General features: G+C 45.1%; 1 protein-coding gene across 3 annotated transcripts in view; it reads right to left on the reverse strand.

Annotated features, from left to right (window-relative positions):
- The window catches only part of fhod3a (formin homology 2 domain containing 3a), a 91721-nt gene that overhangs the window by 14049 nt on the left and 56774 nt on the right, over nt 1-20898 (reverse strand). For 2 of the 3 annotated variants that reach the window (XM_083789154.1, XM_083789153.1), the window contains exons 11-20: nt 16830-17288; nt 15069-15113; nt 14404-14538; nt 13447-13497; nt 10850-11073; nt 8543-8929; nt 4681-5429; nt 4056-4199; nt 1122-1280; nt 90-272 (exon numbers count right to left, since the gene is read on the reverse strand). In XM_083789154.1, coding sequence (XP_083645280.1) covers nt 90-272; nt 1122-1280; nt 4056-4199; nt 4681-5429; nt 8543-8929; nt 10850-11073; nt 13447-13497; nt 14404-14538; nt 15069-15113; nt 16830-17288 — 2536 coding nt within the window. The remainder of the gene's footprint in view (nt 1-89; nt 273-1121; nt 1281-4055; nt 4200-4680; nt 5430-8542; nt 8930-10849; nt 11074-13446; nt 13498-14403; nt 14539-15068; nt 15114-16829; nt 17289-20898) is intronic. The other variant, XM_083789155.1, reaches the window with a different exon arrangement.

Below are 20898 nucleotides of genomic sequence, written 5' to 3' on the forward strand. Positions count from 1 at the left end.
GATCCGCCAAGACACGCACACACACACACACACACACACACACACGTGTGCGCGCGCGCGCACACAAAGAACCGCGCTCACACGCATACCTTCTCAGTGGCCTCATAGTCCAGTTTGAAGGCCCAGAGTTGGAGTCGGGCCGACAGCTCGCTGATGGAGGACAGGGTGAGGAGGAACTGTTCTGCCGAACCCAGAGGGATGTCAGGGTTGGCCAGCTGGGCCTCCTGGATCTTCTGCTTCTCCTCCTCGCTGGGGATCATCGTTAGGATTTTCTAAAGAGGAGGTGTGGGAGAAGATAAGTCTGTGTAAATATATCTCAGATGTCATTCTGGAAACTAATACCGCTCCGAACAGAGCTCTATGGGCACTATTTTCCCTAGATTTTTTTCTATTTTGAAAAACATTTTTAAATTGTTCAACTAGCCGATCTACATCGACGCGTTGTGAGCTTGTAAATGTGCTGCAGAAGGGAGTTCCAACCGCGTCTCAAGCCTATTAAGCCAGTCTGGTGCATCTCAGAGGCAGGACAGGTTGCAGGAGGAAGGAAGGCACTGGTGAGCAACTCAGACAGTTTATTTTATTATCAGGGTGCACCCTGATAATAAAAGAAGGGCTTAAACTGTCTGAGTTGCTCCAGTGCCTCCCTTCCTCTTGTAAATGGGCTATTTTAAGTATTCAAAAATGTTTTTCAAAATAGTAAAAAATAAAATTAAAATTAAAAGTCAAAGAAGTTTGGGGATAAGGGATAAGGACTGACGAAAACAGGGCCCTGACTCATGGCATATACTGTCGTATAAAAAAAAGCAGATCTACAAGCTCAAAACGTGCTGCACTGCAACGTGTTTTGAGCTTGTTGATATTTGAATTGAAATGGTTGAAGATCTTCTTTTCTTTTTGAACTTAAATGCAAATACATTGGACATAAAAAGACAATACAATTCTAATACTAGTCATTCAGCAACAAATATCAGACTGAAGTAATTGAAACGGGGCTCATGTTTGCATGTTTGGAATTGTGACAGCTGAAATCAATAATATATCTCTATTCTGATATTAACCTGCGGGCCGCATTAAGTGAAGGTGGGGGCCGCATGTGGCCCCCGGGCCGCCAGTTGCCCTACCTCTATGCCCTCCTTGTTGAGCGCGTACTCGTCAAAGTTGAGGATGGCCGTCTTGATGGTGCGAGGCGGAGGCAGAACCGTCAGGCCGATGTTGATGGCGTTACTCCTCTTGGAGTCCAAGACTATTATCTCTGTCCGCTTGCCATCCGCTGCTGTTTTCTATAACACACAGGCACACAGGCACACACACACACACACACACACACACGTTCAATACTGCGTCCGTCTCTATTTTCTCTCTCCTTCCTTTGTGAGCTGGCAGTATTATATGGGAACTTCACTACCGTTGAAACGGTCTGTGGGAATTCTGGGAAACAAGGCAAGGTCAGGACAGGAGCTGAAGAATTTGCATCGCCGGTGGGTTGTGTTACGTATGGGTTACGTGCTTGTGTGTACTTGTGTCTACTTAAGGTGCTTCTGTATTTTATGTTCTCAGTTACCGTGTGTAAAACAAAAACGGCAAATAAGCACATGATGTGACCATTATATGGGATTAGTGGAGGGAAGTTGTAACTCCCTCGCCACATCATATACAGAGAAGGAGGAGCAGGTGCTAAGGCTTAGCTGCTGCCATTATTAAGTGCTATAGAGTGATTGACTTATACAATGGCTCTGCTTGTATATTTTACTTAACCACATACCCAGTGTATATTTGCCCTGTGTGAGGTAATAAAAGAGGTAATAAAAGATCAGCTCAGCGGTAGAGTGGCTGGATGGAAACCACAAGGTTGCCAATTCGAACCCGGGCTCCCCCAGAGTTAGTGTCGAAGTGTCCTTGAGCAAGACACTGAACCCCTAATTGCTCCTGATATGCTGGTTGTGCCTTGCATGGTTTCCGCCGCCATCGGTGTATGAATGTGTGTGAATGGGTGAATGTAATGCACAATCTATGTAAAGCGCCAAAATATGGGCGACTTGTATAATGTTTCATTGAGTTAGTAGTACATTCTGCAATGATGATACTATACATGAGACAGAATACCTGCTTGACACTATTCGTAAATTCCTATAGCACGATAGGACTTGTATACAGTACAGTACAGTACAAACATCTCTATCAAAATATCCATCAAATCAAACCCTTCAGAAGCAGAAGGTGAGTAGAACAGAAAACAAATCCGAAGATGCAAACATTGCCTTCGGTTACGATTTGATCCAAACTGTGGCCTTCACTAGCAGAACAGTCCTGCGGCCCGTTTTGGGGGAGAAACAGCTTATAAAACAGTCCAATGTATTTTTGTGGAAAGTAACTAAGTACATTTAACATTCTGCATAGTGAGTATACTTTCTACTTTTGGCGCTTTAACTAAGTACATTGTGAGGCCAATACTTTTGTCATTTTACTCAATGTACATTCTACAGTTGTTCTACATTGTTCTACGAGTTCTACATTGCAGTATTGATATTTTTACTTAAGAAAAGTAACTTTTTCCACCACTGGTGTTTTGATCCCCTGGTGGTCCTACAAAACTTGGACCCTAAGGCTTGCTCATTGATAAGTCAAACTCAACCAATTTCCATCCAAAAAGAACACAGAGTGGGACCACCACCACTCTGCTCTCGCTCCACCGGTGGAGAGAGTGACTGTTTTAATTGGTGCACCTCTTACAAGAGCTGCGGTTTTGGAACGCGGGGGCTTGAGTTCAAAGCGCGAGGGGGCCTGTGTTGAGCACCCTGTCTTTTCACAGCATACTTTTTCTATTAAAGGCCTTATGGGAGTTAGACCCCCAACACTTTCTCTCTCTCTCTCTACACACAACCTTACTTAACCTTTTAAACGTTTTAAGTGTCGAGATAATGGCGGTGCAATCCATAGGCATTTTTGGGCTGGCAAACAACAGGTGGTTGTAATCAAGCCAAAGTCGGTTGGTCAGTGGAAAATGTGTGAGGCACAGAAGAGGATACAGTATTGAATAAAATAATAACAATAAGTGCATTTTGGAGAATGTCGTTCAGTCTCCACAGAAGTGGAATTAACCGTACTTGCAGTTTGCTACATGATATGGAAAGCTACTGTAAAAAACAGCTGATCTACAAGCTTGTGACATGTCTCGCTGCCATGCACTGTGAGCTTGTAGACATGCTATTTTCGGTGTGCGACACCACCACGCAAATAAGTATAAATCAGGCTTACAGTAAATGTATTATTACCCTGCCCACAGCAATGCATGGCTGTGTGTGTGTGTGTGTGTGTGTGTGTGTGTGTGTGTGTGTGTGTGTGTGTGTGTGTGTGTGTGTGTGTGCGTGCATGCGTGCGTGCGTGCGTGTGCGCGCGTGTGTTTGATTGATAGCAAGACAACTTGAGCTATAACTAATTGCTGGGAAGATGACTACAAAGTTGACTTGCCCATAGGAAATGTAGTGGTTTAAGTGGTTTGGGTGAGTGAAATTCTATGTATTTTCTTAATTGTAGGAAGCAATTCCAATGGAGCCGCAACAATGTCTTCCCCTTCCTCATTATGACCGGCCACTTAAACCACAATATGCCTGCCTCCTGCACACACACAAAAGGGAGCTTTTTCTCACCTTGAACTTTGGTTTATTCATATGAAATGAATTCTGGCATAGGGGTCTGGCTAGAGATTTGCGAGAACAAAATATCTTTTGTTACATTTGAGAACTATTCTCGCTCTAAAAGCAGTTTTTCCTGTTTTAAAGTTTCAAACTGATGAAGGAACATGGTAGGATTCTTGTGGATGAATGGAACTAAGATGAAAAGTAAAAATGTATCCCCAAATCAGAGCTCAAATGTGAAGTATTGTTTTCAAATATCGGTGGAGCAAATTCACCGTTATTGCTTTACTGGGTAAAGCATTTACCAAATGGATTCAGGGATCAATTATTAATTCTTCAAACTTCAATTAACTTTCAATGATCAAAAATCAATGATCCCAGATGTTCCTGCATCGTTTCATTTAAACTAAACTAGTTTACCTTAGTGACTGGCATCTCCTTAGACTTGGACTCAAACAGGTTTTCCAGTTTGGAGGTATCCAGTTTAACCGACTCCAGTTTAGACCAGAGCGAATCTCCGCTCCGTCTGTAGTCTCTGTACTCTCGGCAGTCTGATGGACGCACCTGAACGCAAAGTACAAACAATGGACTGGATGAGTTAAAGCTGCATGTTTCAAAGACTTCACATTATTATTTATGAAGATCATGAAGTTATAGCTCAGACAAGTGACATTGTATGGCTCATGGGAATGGACTGTCCTAGTATACAGTTAAATAAATACAGTATATAATATAAACATTAAACTATATTAAAACAATAGTAAATAATGCAATTATTGCAAAGTGCTGTCCAGGCACAGTCCATTTGGAACTGTTCCAAATGGACTGTTAAGGCCTATTCATACTCCAGTTTCCGGTTAGTTCTGGACGGTTAGTAAAAACAGAGAGATGTGTCTGTGTGAGCGGTGACCACAGCGGGGTGACGTCATGTTGTAGTGTTCGGTGGTCACCTCTTCACCGAAAACTGGAGTATGAACTATGAATAGGCCGTTACAGATCCGTAACTCTGAACAGGTTACGAATTTGTAGTAGGCCTATAACTCACCTCGCTCCAGAAGAGCCTGATGGTCTTCTTCTTCTTGTTGCTGTAGAGCGACGGCTCGGGTGGCGGCGCGCTGGCCGGGGGGCAGTTGAAGCTGGGCGGGGGAGGGGGCCTCATCATCATCATGCCCAACATGGGCGGGGCGGGCGGAGGGCCGCCCAGCATGGGCGGGGGAGGCGGCAGGTGGGGGGGCAGGGGCGGCGGCCGCGGCGGGAGGTCTCCGCAGCCGCCCATGAAGACGTCCGTGTCCAGGATGTCCTTGTCGTCGTCCTCCGTCAGGTCGGTGAAGTTGATGTCGCCTATGCGGAGCTCCCGCGGACTGGCCAGGAGCTGGTCCCAGATGGTGTCCGACTCCTTTTTGGGAGGCGGAGGAGGTGGTGGAGGCGGGGCCTTCTCCTCCGCCTCGGGGGGCGGCTCGTGCCCGCCGGAGTCGTCGGGTTCCTGCCGATGCGAGCCCAGGTCCTTGATCAGGTCTCCGAATCGCTCGGCGAAGGCCCGGACGTTCAAGCGCCGCTCCGAGTTCTCGGCTCTGTTGTTGTCGTCGCCACCGCTCTGCTGGGCGTCGTCGTCCGGAGGACGGTCGGCCACCTCCTCCCCTCCGTCCTCCTCCCCCTCTCCTTTCTCTTTCTCCTTCTCCTCCTCCTCCTCTTCATTGCTAGGCTTGGTGCTCTGGGAGTAGAGCATGTCCAGCATGAACAGCTTGCTGTTGAGGAGCTTACTGCACTGCTCGTTCACTTCCACCTCTTTAAGACCTATAATAGAGGCAAGGAAAGGTTTATTTGCATAGCACGTTTCAGCAATAAAGACATTCAAATTGCTTCACACAAAACATTAAGCGTTATTATTAAGTGATACTGAGCATTAGGAGGGTGTAAAAGAAACGTAAATGGACATCTGAATAGAATATAAATAGAACACACAGAGTGGAAATAAAACAGAAAAGAAAATCACACCCGTGTGAACCGAGTGGTGCAACTCCCCTCTCCCCCCTCCTCCTCTCTCTCTCTCTCTCTCTCTCTCTCTCTCTCATTAGCAGGCAACAGTGCAGCACTGTCTCTCTCTCTCTGTTTCTGCATGGCACAACAGCGCCCCTACTGGTACTCATTATATGGTGCTCATTAACGTCACATACATGAACAACACATACATAGGTGACACATACACACGGACATTGCTGGATGTAGGAGTGGTTGCACCACTCAAAAATAAAGAGAGAATTGATTGAATGAGACCGAGAGGGAGAGGAGAGGTAGTTGATCTATCTATCTATCTATTCTTTTTTTTTTTTTTTTTTTTGGCCTCAAGATCAGGTTATTTATTTTTAGTTATAGTCACCAATGTACACAGTTTTGTACAACATGTACAATGTTTAAATGTACAATTGTTTGTGGTATATTTTTGAATCTGTTCATTTTGATGATTATTTCAGAAAATAATTTAAAAAAGTATGACTGAGGAAACAGTGGAGTTCTGCTAAAGAACCAAAAACACAGAGCGGAAAACGGCTGGCAACCTTCCACGGTTCACAGAATGGCTGCTCACCAACAAGGTGTGAGGCCAGCCAGCAGCACCTGCTGTTTTCTCAGTCAACCACCTCCCTCCCCGCACAGTTTAGGAAATCCCAGTGGGACTGCCATCACCTTCACTGAGTCAATGGGCTTTATGCAGCATTCTTTTTTGGGTTTACGATCCGGTCGGGAGCGGATGATATCGCTACGTCATGTTGTAGTATTGTTTTGTATTCATCAATCTTCCAGAACTTCCTTTTCCCTCAAACCGATTTTCTCAATAAAAGCCAGCTTTTATTGTTATTCTTCCAGTTTGAGGGAAAAGGAAGTTCCGATTGATTGTTCCTGCCTGAAGACTACAAAACAATACTACAACATGACGTAGCGATATCATCCGCTCCAGACACATGGCAATTTTGTAACACAGACCAGGTGACGCGAGGTTATATGCACACAGAATTACTCTTCCTACTTCCGGGTCGCTTCCCTACTTCCTTCACAGGTGTTACCGATGATACTAATAAAGGCTCTTCTCCTGTTCCATTTAGTGTGCAGTGGTTCTCAAACGTTTTAATTGCAAGGACCCCCATAACTCTGAGAGTGTACAAATGAAACCATTTTGGTTCTATTTGTACACTTGTACAAATTGTAAGTTTGTAACATCCGGTTACGGCCATTTGGCTCTTGGATAAAACCTTGGCAATGCGCGATAGATAGATTAATTAATCCCGGCAGTCCAATGGTAAGGCCTTGGGTGTGTGAAAAGCACAGTGATAATAAACTTTATAATTAATTATTTATAGAATTTCATCTGATAAATTGCTGCTTAAATTCTTTGCCAATGAAAAGAACGCACGCAAAAATATTGTTATTTTTTTTTAAAACAATAGACAATAGTTTCTCATTGAACCAGCCAGGGACCTTGTAATCACGTGGATGAGACAACATCCAGTCAGCTAGTACGCCCCAACAAGATCTGCTCTGTGCTAAATGTAACACAATGTAGTTTTCACTGCAGCAGTCAGTGGTTCCCAGCCTGTTTTCCTTGGAGCAGCCAAGCAAAACAGGGCTGCTCTTAGCCTCGAAAACAGACTGCAGACTGCTTCCCCCCTTCTTACATCTGACAAAAGCTGTGCCCCCCCCCCCCCCCCCTGCGTGCACGCACACACACACACAGACTATATAGTGTTCGTATGATGAATAGCAAAAAAGCTCACAGCGCGTCGTCGGATCCAAACACGCTGTGAGCTTGTGGATAAGGCATTTCCGCTAAATTGTTTTGAACATTTTTTCTTTTTTTACGATAATAATGACGGATAAAATAGGGATTCCAGGTTGAAAGTGGATGAAAGCATTTTAACCATTATCTACGCTTACTTAATTACTGTACTTAAATACAATATTTTTTACTATAGGCCTACTTGATTATTTCCAATTGCCAATACCTCTACTTCTACTCCACTACATCTCAGGTACTTTTACTAGTTACTTTGTAGATTTTGATTATTATTACAAAACATACATTAACCACTTCTGCCCTATACATTTTGACATTTGAAAACGCATTGTGAGCTTGTAGATCTGCTATTTTCAAATGATTTTATACATTTGAAAACTTGTGATAAGGGACATTGTGCATAACGAGTACTTTTACTTTTGTATTTTGACGCCAATACTTTTGTAATTTAATTCCAGACCTTTACTTGTAACAGAGACTACAGAGTATGTCTACATTGCAGCATTGATACTTTTACTTAAATTGTCAAAGAATTGTGAGTACCCTATTGTAACTCACAAATAGATTTAACCAATATTTATTATAGAATGAGAATATAATAAGTGTGCATATAATATTTTATCTTGGCAAACATCACATAACAACAAACATGAACCATATGCAGAAGGAAGGCAGGAAGAAGCATGCAGTCTAGGTGAGCTTAAATACCCCGCCCAATTGGTCAGTTGACTGCCACATCAGCTTATGACGTGTGGGTCTTGCACACACTGAATACACCCACATAGTAATGCAGCATATTACCCCCTTGAATATATGTATGCGCCCTTGAGCACAGCATGAAACCCCTTGAGTATATCTAACTAACTCTGCAAGCTACGTATCATATTTTTCCCAATGGAAATATCCAAAAAAAAACGGGGTCGTATTATAATCAGGGACTAGACATATTTGACATTCAATGTTGTTTTTCCACACATGAGTCTTGAAAAATGGGTGTCGTCTCAGAGTCGTCTTATATTCGGCACAATACGGCACTTTTTTCCACCACTGAGAATGTGCACGGGTGAAGGAGAAGCTCAATCAGTCAATCAATCAATCAATCAATCAATCACTCTCTCACCATTGTCCCCGGTGCCTGGCCGCTCCTCTCTCTCCAGGGTGCTGCTGGCCGAGGAGATGCTGGAGGCGGAGCAGTTGTCCTTCTCGTTCACCTCCTCATTCTGCCGCTCCTTGTCGCTCAGGATCCCGCTGTCCTCCTCCTCCTCCTCCTCGGCTTCCTTCTCTCCACGAGCCTTCTCCTCCTCCTCCTCCTCCTCCTCCTCCTCCTCTTCCTTATTCTCTGTCGTCGACTCACCGCCGTCCTTCTCTACTTCTACCTCTACCTCTACAGCGTCTTTCTGGTCGTACGCCTCTTCTTCTTGTTCTTGTTCTTGTTCTTCTTCTTCGACAGCTTCGGTTGGCTCTTTCTCTTCTGTTTCTATGCTGGCGCTGGAGTCGTCGGCCTCCCCTGTCGGACAGCAAATTGAACACATACACTTTTAGATGCTTTAAAGATGGAGTGCCGTGATTTTTGTACTTGTTTCTGTTTCGTATGTGTCTGTCTATCAAGTTAACATTATTCTAATAGACCCCCAAGGTATGGTTAGAATATTGAAATATTATGTCTTCCCTGTGTAATTTTTGGTTTCTTCCTGCAAGCTGAAAGCCTTTGATTCAAAAGGCCCAATCAAAATGTCAATAACAAATATCAACAATATCATCCCTTCCCCTAACGGTAACCCCTCCCCCTTTATCATACAACAACAGCTGTGGGTGCGGCTTCAGATCAGGTGGATTACCACCCACCTGAAAACCAGGCATACTTATAGACAGACAAGACAGTGTTGGAGAATGTCGTACATATACATACCCCATTTAAAACGAACGAAGACACGAGAACCATGAAGTTAAAACCATAGAGGTGACAGGTCATGCCAGTCTCGTAGATCTTTCAATAGAATAGCTCCAAGATTACAAACAGTGCTTAAAGAGATGTAAACTTATTATCACATGTGCCCGGCTGTAGAGCCCGCGTGGAACGTGTGTGTCGAATTTGAAGTCGGTGGGGCGAACGGTTCTCAAGTTACGTGCATGGCAGACATGCACACGTACAGACGCACAGAGACGTGGTGCATTTATAGATAGATTATACAAAATATTACACAGAATGACCCCAGGGACAGCTGTGCAGCGAGTACAACAGTCGCTATAATTCACCTCCAAGTACACTGTTAGCTATATCGGTGAACTGTATAGAAATACTGTTCGCCACGGTTACCTGACTGACGTTGGCACTTTTCAAAGAGGCCTCTGTTTGAGCCTGCTATCGACGCGCGCTCGCACACACCAACAAAAAACACACACGACCCCATTCACCAATATAAACAATGTGTCAGACACACAAAGGTGGGCTGTCGCTTGCACCAGGATATGAACAGGAAATGAGGAATTAGGTTCCTGTTTACCTCAAAACACACACACGCACACGGTACAGTCCAGGGCTGTGATGATGCAAGGTTAGAATAACACGCGTGTAGCTCGGAGGCCCTCATACACTAGCTCGCTTGAGCTACAGTATGGCCGCTGCGTGCGTATACACATCTTTACTAAGACGCTAAACAAGGCTGTGTGTTCTCTTACGCAAGATGTTTGGCATCAAGCTTTCAAAAAGGTCTTTCAAAACCCTGTTTGACCCTTTCACCCATATCCTTTCTCACTCCCCCCCCCCCCTCTCTCTCTCTCTCTCTCTCTCTCTCTCTCTCACACTCACTCACTCACTCACTCACTCACTCACTCACTCACTCACTCACTCACTCACTCACTCACTCACTCACTCACTCACTCACTCACTCACTCACTCACTCACTCACTCACTCACTCACTCACTCACTCACTCACTCACTCACTCACTCACTCACTCACTCACTCACACTCACACTCACACTCACACTCACACTCACACTCACACACACACACACACACACACACACACACACACACACACAAACACACGCAAACACACTTTCTCTCTCTCACACCTGCATATTAGTTGAAATGGCAGGCTACAAGCCGAAACAATTTCAGGTTAAGAGTGATTGCGCCAGGGCGCGCCGGTGGGAATTGAAACAAACTTCTGGTTTTAATCCCCCTCAGCCCTCAAGGCACTAAACTGTCAACCATTCAGTGTACATGTAAATATATTAAATACAGTGAAAGATCTAAAAGTATGTCACTAGTACCGCAACGAGCTAGCTATATACCAGATATTCACACATCAGATTTCTCCATATCGCCTCTGTCTGTCCCATAACTAAGAGAATACCCAACTATAACGTCTCTGTTCTTCAGCTGAACGGCCGGCCGTGTGGTCAGTGTGAGATGTACTCACCGGTCTCAGAGGGAGTGTACGGGGTCACGGGGGTCTCCGACCCGAGGTCGGCGGGGTCGCCCCCCTCCTCCTGGGAGGCGAAGGAGGATGGCGTGCTGCTGCGCGACGACGAGGGCCACGCCTCCGAGGGTTCAAAGGTCAGGCTGAGGTCGGGGCGAGTCTTCGGCACACGGACGTGATCCCTCTCGTACTCCTCGGCCGCCAGGCGCTCCACGTTCTTATACCTGGGAAGGATGGAGGGAGGGAGGGAGAGATGGAGGGAGGGATTGAGAGATAGACGGATGGAGTGAGGGAGGGAGAGATGGATGGATGGATGGATGGATGGATGGAGGGAGGGAGATGGAGTGAGGGAGGGAGTGAGAGATGGAGGGATGGAGGGGGCGAGGGAGAACAGTCGGAGGAGGATAAAAGAGGCAAAGAGGGGGATTGGAAGATATAAAAATGGGGGGGAGAGAAAGAGACAGAGACAGAGATGAAGCAGCAATGCCGTAAAAACACATGTTTTTCTCCTGCTGGGAATCGCTGTCCTCTCCCGGCCAAATCGCCACAAAAACAGCTCATCCGTTTGCGTGTTGGCCCGTTATAGTTGAGTTCTGGTGGATTCCTTTACCTTCCCTAAGTGAGAGTGAGTGGTCACACACCTCCTCAGCTCAACAACACGCTGCATGCTATACTGTAGGTCAGTCCATCTGTCGGCTTGTCTACCTTAGCCCTGTGAAAGCTCCAGAAAGCATTCGCTGCAGTCATCACTTGTTTCCTGCACTTTTATACACCATCCTTCTCTCTCTCTCCCTCCTCTCTCCAGGCAAGCGCTGAGATATTACAAGCAGTTCACGATATGCAGAGAGCATTTGAGACGGACAGACGCAGACAGACAGACAGACAGACAGACAGACAGACAGACAGACAGACAGACAGACAGACAGACAGACAGACAGACAGACCAGGAGAAATGTAGAGACGCTGCATGCGTTTGGATTTGGCTGCCCGAATGACCAAAACATGAGAAGTGAATAAAAAGTTAAACCTGTTCAAGATGTGTCTCCTCTCCTCTCTGTCAGGTTCTGCCTCCTTCACTCCCTCACCTAATATACCAAACCTCGCCTGTGAACCCCCGTCTGTCTGCTAGAACGGCTCTCTCTCTCTCTCTCTCTCTCTCTCTCTCTCTCTCTCTCTCTCTCGTCATGAGGTGCTTCTGTTCAGGATTCATCGAAACACTTAAAAAGGAAACAGGATACTAATTGAATTTGCGTGCGTGCGTGTAAGAGAAAGAACGTGATAGAGAGATTGAGAGTGTCTGCATTCTTTACTTCCAACATGGACTTTCCCCTCTCCTAAAATAATGTTTTGGAACAAAATATTATTTTGTCTCTCCAACATTCTAAAAAAAAACAATACAAATAAAACACCACTCTGGGCCATGGCTGCGGCTGAGCGGTCCAGGCACCTATCGGCCGGTAATACAGCTTGACGGCGTGCCGCAGGTTCGAGTCCTGCATGTCTTCCCCCCCATCTCTCCCCCCCTTTCCTGTCACATTACTAGACCCTATCAAATAAATAATGTAACTGCCATATAGTGTCAACCTCTTACCCCTGTGTCGAATCGGTGGTTAGACATATTCGCAGATACCGATATGACCAAATAAGGGCATATCGGGCTTTGTTCCGATACAGTATTGGTCTCAATACTGCAATGTAGAGATACTCTGTTACAAGTGAAAGTCCGGAATTCAAAATGTACTTGAGTATAAGAACAAAGGTATTGTTGTTTTCAAATGTACAAAATGTAAAAAAAATAAAAGAGAGAGAGAGAATGACAGCCAAAGTGGAGAAGGGCAGGCCGTGCGAGTGAAGGGTGTAAAATAAATGGTAGTTGAGTGATTGCGGTCATGTCTTGATAATAACAGTGGCTTTGTTTGTTTTTTATTCAGCTGTCATTCCATCTTATCAGTTCACGATGAACATTATTATGCTCAGTGCTGTGTCTGAGTATCACCCCCACCTCCCACACCACAGAGCCAATAGCTTCCCTCTGTGATTCACATCTGCACACAAACACTGGGATATTATTCATTTAAATTCCTGTGTGCACTTTCACAGGTTTGTGTGTGTGTGTGTGTGTGTGTGTGTGTGTGTGTGTGTGTCTGTGTCTGTGTGTCTGTGTGTGTGCGCGTGAGCACGCAGTTAGTTGTGTACAGTATGTGTGTGTGTGTGTGTGTGTGTTCAAGTAGCTTGACGAATCCTGTCTGATTTCTCACAGCGTATAGCCAACACAATCAAGGCCGCTGGCCAGAAGGCGTTCGTAAAGAAATACAGCTTCTTACGAGAATAGAAACGGACGAGACGAAGCCAGGCGACTCTGTTCAGCTCCTCAAAGCTTTTGGCAGCTTGAGGGGCCACATTTTTAACCTGAAAACAATTACACAATTACCAAGCTTCCCAAACCACAGGCTAAAACATGACCCCCCAGGGAAATCATTCTGAGTGTGCGCGTGTGTGTGTGTGTGTGTGTGTGTGTGTGTGTGTGTGTTTGTGTGTGTGTGTGTGCGCGTGTGCGTGTGTGTTGTTTTGATTGTGCCGTGCTCACACATACATACCTCTCTTCCCGTGCAACCCTGGCCTCTTCCATTTTGTCCGCGAAGCCTTGGCTGTGACACACAAACAAACAGAGCACTTTGAGAAACACACCTATGTTAGGAAATGCTAGTTATCGTCAGTGGTTCATCAGTGGTTCCCAAACTAACTTTTTCATGTCACGGACCCCCAAATTGACAATAATTAGCCTGCGGACCCTCATTTGAAAAGACATGCCAGGGACCCCCATGAGAGAAGACTTTTAGGATCTAGCAGTGATTCTCAACCCGTTTAATTTCAAGCACCCCCCAGGTTGACATGCATTAGTCTAAGGACCCCCATTTAATGGCATTTCTATCTCTGGGATCCCCATTTATATTGTAAAATCAATGTTAATATACCTCTGAGTGTACAAATGGAACCAAATGGACCGGTTTTGGCCGTTAGGGTCCATTTGGTTCCATTTGTACACATTTTACTTTTGTACACTTTTTTTTACTAAAAGTATCAATACTGCACAAGTTACAAGTAAAAAGGACAAAGGTATTGGCATCAAAATGTACTTGAAGTGCCAAAAGTAGAAAGTACTGTGCAGAATGTCCCATTTCAAGTTCTCTAATGTATGAACATCTTTTGAAAATAGCAGATCTACAATCTCACAATCAGTCGCGACGCGACACATTGTGAGCTTGTAGATCTGCTATTTTCAACTGGCCGAAATGTATATTAGGGCCGGAATGTTTAATGTGTCTTTTGTAATAATAATCAAGTAACTAGTAACTCATGTTTTCAAATAAATGTAGTGGAGTAAAAGTACAAAATTTGTCTCTGAGATGTAGTGGAGTAGAAATTGAAAATACTCAAGTAAAGTACAAATACCTCAAAGTTGTACTGAAGTACAGTACTTTGTGATAGTGCCTTATTATAGAATATACATTATGCATACTGTGGGGTTAAACCACAATTATAATCAAACTCACCTGTGCTTGTTCCTCTCCTCTCTCTCGATCCGCTGCAGCCTCTCCTCTCTCTCCACACGGCGGCGCTCTCGCTCAGCCGCCAAGGACTCCTGGTGCTGTCTGTAGGAGGAGGACAGCAGACCCCCGAGTGGCGCCCTGGGACGGGACGGGACGGGGAGAGGGGGCAGAGAGGGAGTAGGAGGGATGAGGAGAAGAGATATGGAGAGGAAGAGCGTTACCATGAAGCGTCTGTTTTTTCATTGCATGTGTGAGCACAAGAGAACATTGTGTGCGTGCGTCTCTGAGAGAGAAAGAAAGAAAGAGAGATTGAGAGTATCTGCATTACTTCCAACATGGACTTGCCTACCCTAAAAAAATATGTTTTGTTCCAAAGAATGGTGCAAAATCAAAACAGGAAGTGCTTGGGTGATAATAAGGATCCCCTCTGGCTAACCTCCTTAGTAGTAGCATTCTCTGCCCTCTGCCCTCACCCGCCCTTTTTCTGTAATACCTTTTCGCTGCTTTACCAGGGGATTTTACTGATGTATGGTAGGCCTACTACTGGGGCTTTTGTGTTATTATCATCCTTTTAGCATAACCTGACTGTACTGCTAACAAACTTGCTAATCAAGGATTCAATCAGGTGATCAAAATGTGCTCCTGCTCCAACTTCTACGGCCATTCACCTGGTGTTGGTGGGTGTAGCAGGACTGCTCTTGGGACCTCCATTCCTGTGGGGGGGAGACAGGAGAAGGAGGCAGTGAGTGACCGCCCCTTCTCATGATCAGGTGAAAAACACGACACCATATTGACGTGGCCAGTCAGTGAAAGAAATATGAACGCAACACCTGCGTTGCATAACTGGAATGTGGTTAGTGCCGCGCTGGAGGTCGAGCGACCCTTATTAGTTACCACTGTGACATTTGGCTTCCTAGTAGTCTCTGGGAAATACTGCTGTTCCATAAGATTGATGTCCTACCCATAGGGTTCGAACACGCAGGGTCTCCCGTCCCGCACGACCGACCACACACATTTCTACTGCTGAGCTAAGACGGAAACGACCCTGTTCGGTCTGGGGTGATATTAAGCTTTGAGCTTCATGCAATACCATTTTGTTAACCACGTGATCCGACCCGACCACTCGGTCAACATTTCTCAGTGTAAGACTAGGGAGACCATCCCACCCTAGTTATATTGGATTAACACAGAATTGCAGCTTTAAGCTAATAGTATTTACACTTCTCTGAAATGGGTGCCATTAGTGTAAGTAAGGGTATAAGTGGAATAACGCTGAAGTGAAATGCTACAGCTTTGGAGCAAAGAAAGAGCAGTACAAGCAACATAACATAAGGCAAAGCCATTATGAGTTGTATTTGTTTAGAAGCACAGAGCCTTACCAAAGAGGAAACTCTTTTAGCATAAAGATTAGAGCACATTGTTGGCAGCCTTTTCCCCAACACACATACAGCGCATACTGTGCATGTACAAAATCCAAGTCCAAATGGACTGTGAGAAAAGAGTTAGAAAAGCAAAGGAATTTTAACAACTTAACCATAAAAATGTTCTAAAGTACTTAAAACAAAAAATCTACAAGCATGCAATGTGTTGCTGTGTGAGTTTGTAAATCTGTTATTTTTTTGCGGGGGGGGGGGGGGAAGAATATATAAAATTATATATATCCACCAATAATTACATACCCACTGGGATACGAACACCCGTGTGAACTGAGTGCTGCAACTATGCTTATTACTACTACTAATAACAATAATTATCATTATTATATTAGTTACCGGTATACTTTTATTATTTTAGTGCTTGGTGTGACACTTGAGGTCACCCAGCGGTATTGCACTTCATACCCCAAACAGACATACAGTACATGGGACATACTGTAGGGACATAATAGGGACACAGTCATTGGAGTGGTGGGCGTGGTGGGCGTGGTGGTGGGCGTGCATCGCTCGAAAAAACTACTGTACAAATGTGAAGAGTTAGATGCTGAATCTGTGAGCAGGACTACTTGTGCACTGTGAAAACAGAGGAGGGGGAGTGACAGCCGGAGGCAAAGATGTGCTTATAGAAGCTCATATAGGATATGCAGCCGCAGAGTTCAGATAAAGACGTGAAGGTGAGTATAATTGACGCCGTGACAGAGTCAAAGTGGACATCGGTGAAGAAGACTGAAAACCATTAGAGGATGGGGTGGAAAGGTGCTGCTGAGTGAATAAGGCCAGGTGTCAAAGAAAACGCTCGGTGGGAAGAAGAGGAAGAAGAAGAACAGGCTCAAGCTGGTGTGAGAGTAAAGTGCCAGAAACGTGAGGAGAGACAAAGTGGAGATAGAAGCGGCTCGCTGTGAAGAGAGAAGACAGGGAGGGGTCCCCTTGGTGTCACTCCCTGAACCATGGGCCCACATGGGAGTCGGAGTTCACCTCTGACCCCAATCTGACCTGGGAGATGTGCTTTCAGGAATCTCTTCCATGGGTGGTTTCGGGGCCGGGGGAGAAGAAGGCTCCTCGTCCATGTCGTAGGAGAAGAGGTGGAAGGGGGACTGGGGCGTGTAGGGGAGGTGGTCGGGGGAGGGCCTGCCCCGAGACGGTGGGCTGACGACGCCCTCTGCGTTTGGGACGATGACCACGGACGATTTCTTCCTGGCCAGCAGCGCGGCGAGAATGGAGGACTGGACGGGCGGGGCGAGGAGGGGGGACGGCGGGGCGGGAGGAGGAGGAGGAGGGGTGGCGGCGGCCGAGGAGGAGAGCGCAGGGTGGACGGCGGGGGGCGACGGTAGCGTCGGTGGCCTGCTGCTCCTCCTCTGTTCCTCCTCTAGCGTCTTCACCTCCTTCCTGGAGGTGATAGTGATGGACTGCAGCGTTGCTCTGTGAACGCTGGACGGTGGGTTCCTAGCCACGCTGCATGGGACAGAGGGATGGATGTGGGGAATGACAACTGTGACACTGTAAACGGTAAACGCACGCGTAAACCGCAGTGGTGGGAAAAGTACTCAAATGTTTCACTTAAGAAAATGTATACTGCACTGTAGGAATACTCCGTTACAAGTACAGGTCCGGAATTCAAAATTGACTTGAGTAAAATACCAAAGTATTGGCATACAAATGTACTTAAAATACCAAAAGGAAAAGTACGAATTATGCACAATGTCCTATTTCAAGTTTTCAAAATGTATAAAAAAAACATTTGAAAATAGTCGATCTACAAGCCAGATCGGCTATTGGTTAATGTATGTTTTGTAATAATCAAAGTAACTATAGTAACTAAAGTTTTCAAATAAATGTAGTGGAGTAAAAGTACAATATTTGCCTCTGAAATGTAGTAGTAAAAGTACTTAACTTTCCACTTTCTTATACTTTCCACCAGTGGTAAACTGTACTGATGCATAGTAACTATATGACCTTGTCTGGCAGAGCTGAATAAATCTACAACGTAATGCATAATGATACAGGCGTTGACACTAAGGGTTGCCCATCTGCCCCTGGCAGGTACTGTAAATACACCTTTAGGGCACGTGGAGTTCTCCGACCGGGGAAGCGCTCGTTTGAGAGGGGGACGCAACCGTCTATATTCACAACACCAGATATCTGTCTAAACACCTGAACGTGGCCAGAGTGCTGTCTTCTGGTCTGTGGAAGGTACAAATAAGAGCACTGTTAATACCTATAATGTGCTGTTTTCACTGTTGCTACACTTAAAAAGATAAAATAACAAGTGTGAACCCATAGTCATATTCATGGCTATGTATAGGTATTTGGTATAAAATGTAAGTATGACATGTTTTATCGCACCTTAGGGCTAGTAGAACATGACCTGTACTTGCCCGACGGCAAGTGCCTCTGAGACCTTATATTAGTGTCAACCCCTGATCTAATACATAAGGAGGCTAAATCAAGCAGAATGTGTGTGGATAACCCAGGCTGCAACTGGTTATACTATTATAAAGTACTTTCAGTACATATACAGGTACAGTATATGCATTTAACTTGGCCCTAGAATACCTGCGGGTGGTCTGACTAGAGCGTCTATCAGCCCCCTCCTTCTCATCAGAGTCAGACTCAGTCAATGGAGTCTCCCCTTCCTCACACTCCTCTCTGCGGAGGCGGGGAGGAGGGAGAGAGGGACGGAGCGGAGCGGAAGATAGGACGAAGTGGAAGAAAAATGGACAGATCGATGGAACGAGAGAGAGAGAATGCGGGATCGATGGAGAGATGAGGGACAGGTAAGAACATTGTGCACATGCAGGTCCCCCCAGTGTCACCATTTCACAACAACAGGAGGTAAACAGGGAGAAAGAAGGGAAACAGAGGGGGTAAGAGATGGATATGCAGAAAAGACACCATTACATACACACTAAAATATATGAAATATTATGTCACAAAAACATTAACCACACAAGCCTTACTGGATATCTACATTGCTTCCTTGTGTGACCAAATGGTGAAAATAGCCTATCTACAAGCTCACAACACATTGAATCAAGGCTTGTATAGAGCTTGTAGATTGACTATCTACAAGCTCACAACACAGTACATTGAATGAAGGCTTGTAGAGAGCTTGTAGATTGACTATTTTTACTATTGTTGAAATTTCATACACTCTTGTGTGAGATATCCATTCAAGTCACGGCCACTTCAGCCCTTTTGCAACCTTTTGCTTATTTTAATTATGTTTGGGAGAGAAGAAACACTTTCCTGGGAGTTTTACAGGGTAAGTTGTGTTTTTAGATATTGTATACTTTCAAAGTGTCTGTGATGTCATGGTTTGGACACTGGTCTCACTGCTGGATTACTACAATGACCATAATGCTTTGCTGCACTCACTACTGAGGCATGTACATGACATCAACACAGACACTTTGAAATACTAAAATACCTAAAAAGACATACAGTATTACCCACATAAAAACCACAGGAAAGTGTTTCTTTCTTGCCTCCCAAATATAATTATTATAAGCAAAAGGTTGCGAAAGGGGTGAAGTCACCCCTTTAACAAGACACAGAAGAGAGTCAGACGGTCACAGGGAGGATAGAGTTACACAGACAAAACACTAACAGAGAGATGAAAGAGATAGGAAGCAGGAATAGAGTGATAAAAATAGCAAAAAGAATCAGAGAGAGAGAACAACAGAGGGTGGATGCTTCTAATTCTATGACAGTTCTCTGGTACAGTAGTTTGACATGTGTGTGGAGACTGAACACGCTCACCTCACAGAGACAGAGGACAGAAAAGACCTCTAGAACTACTGTACATGTAAACAGAGCTGCTAATTTTATACACATTTTAAATTTGAGGCTTTTTTCTTTTGTAGACTATTTAAATAGTTTTGAGGAAAAGTGCTATTTGTCCCAAAATGACTGCAAAAGATTGGTGCTATTCGTTACATAAAGCTTTATACCCCTGATATAACGACGCAATGTGACATAGCTCTGTTTTCACAATGCTGCAACTGTATATACTATTACTTTATTACTTTTCAACAGTTTTTATTGTATTTTGACACTTGCTTTGGCAATCCAAACGTATGTTTTCTCATGCCAGTGAAGCTCCTTTGAATTGAAATGAATTGGGAGGAGGAAGAACGATGGAGGGAGGAAATGAGTCAGGGCATAACAACAAGTGATCTGAGATCAGCTCGGGTCCACGTACTGTACAGTAGAGTACTGTACAGTAGAGTACCGTACAGTAGAGTACTGTACAGTACTCTGGCGGGGGACACGTGAGCTGGCCGATTGGAAGTCAGACGCGCCGAGATGTGTTCTCGCCTAGTGAAACCAGATGAGGCTTGTTGCAGCCGCACTGCTGTGCACACTGCCAGGTGCTGTTCCAATGGACCGAAGCTGCCTGCGTGTGTGTGCGTGCGTGTGTGTGTGTCTGTGTGTGCGTGTGTGTGAGACGGATGGAACACCCAATAAAAGTGTGCACGCACGTGTTTGTGTGTGTGTGTACAACATAACACATCTGCAAGCGTGCGTGTGCTATGTGTGTGTGTCTGAGTATGACATACTGTGTGTGGCATGTCCATCTCGTCTGTTGTGTGTCTGTACACAGTGTACAGGGATTAACATTAACCTACAGTAAATAATGAAGCAGGCCATATTTCCTTTCAGCAGTCGTTCAATGAGCCGTGGTGTGACCATTGACCGTTGACTCCCTCTTGTACGCTTTCATGTCATGTGCAAATAAAACACACACACAAATGAGCGTGTGCGCACGCACGCCCGCACACACCAGCATTTCACTGGCCATGCTGTTAACACACAGTGCTGTTAGCAACATCACATTACAGACAGTCCCCGTGCTGTACTTACACGGGCCGAGGGCCAGAACCCCGCTGCTTTCACACATTTCAAGCTGAGAGCGGGTGACGGGAGACGAGAGGGGGGGACAGGTAGAGAGGGGGGACCAGGACACTTTCAGCTCGCTTGGTCTTCAACCAGCCACATTCTCACATTTTTCTACTGTTAGACAGATGCTAGGTTCTTAGCTTCCTTTCCTTTCCTTTCTTGA

Source organism: Protomyctophum parallelum, assembly GCF_964188405.1.
Source record: "Protomyctophum parallelum genome assembly, chromosome: 1".
In the NCBI taxonomy this organism is placed as follows: domain Eukaryota; kingdom Metazoa; phylum Chordata; class Actinopteri; order Myctophiformes; family Myctophidae; genus Protomyctophum; species Protomyctophum parallelum.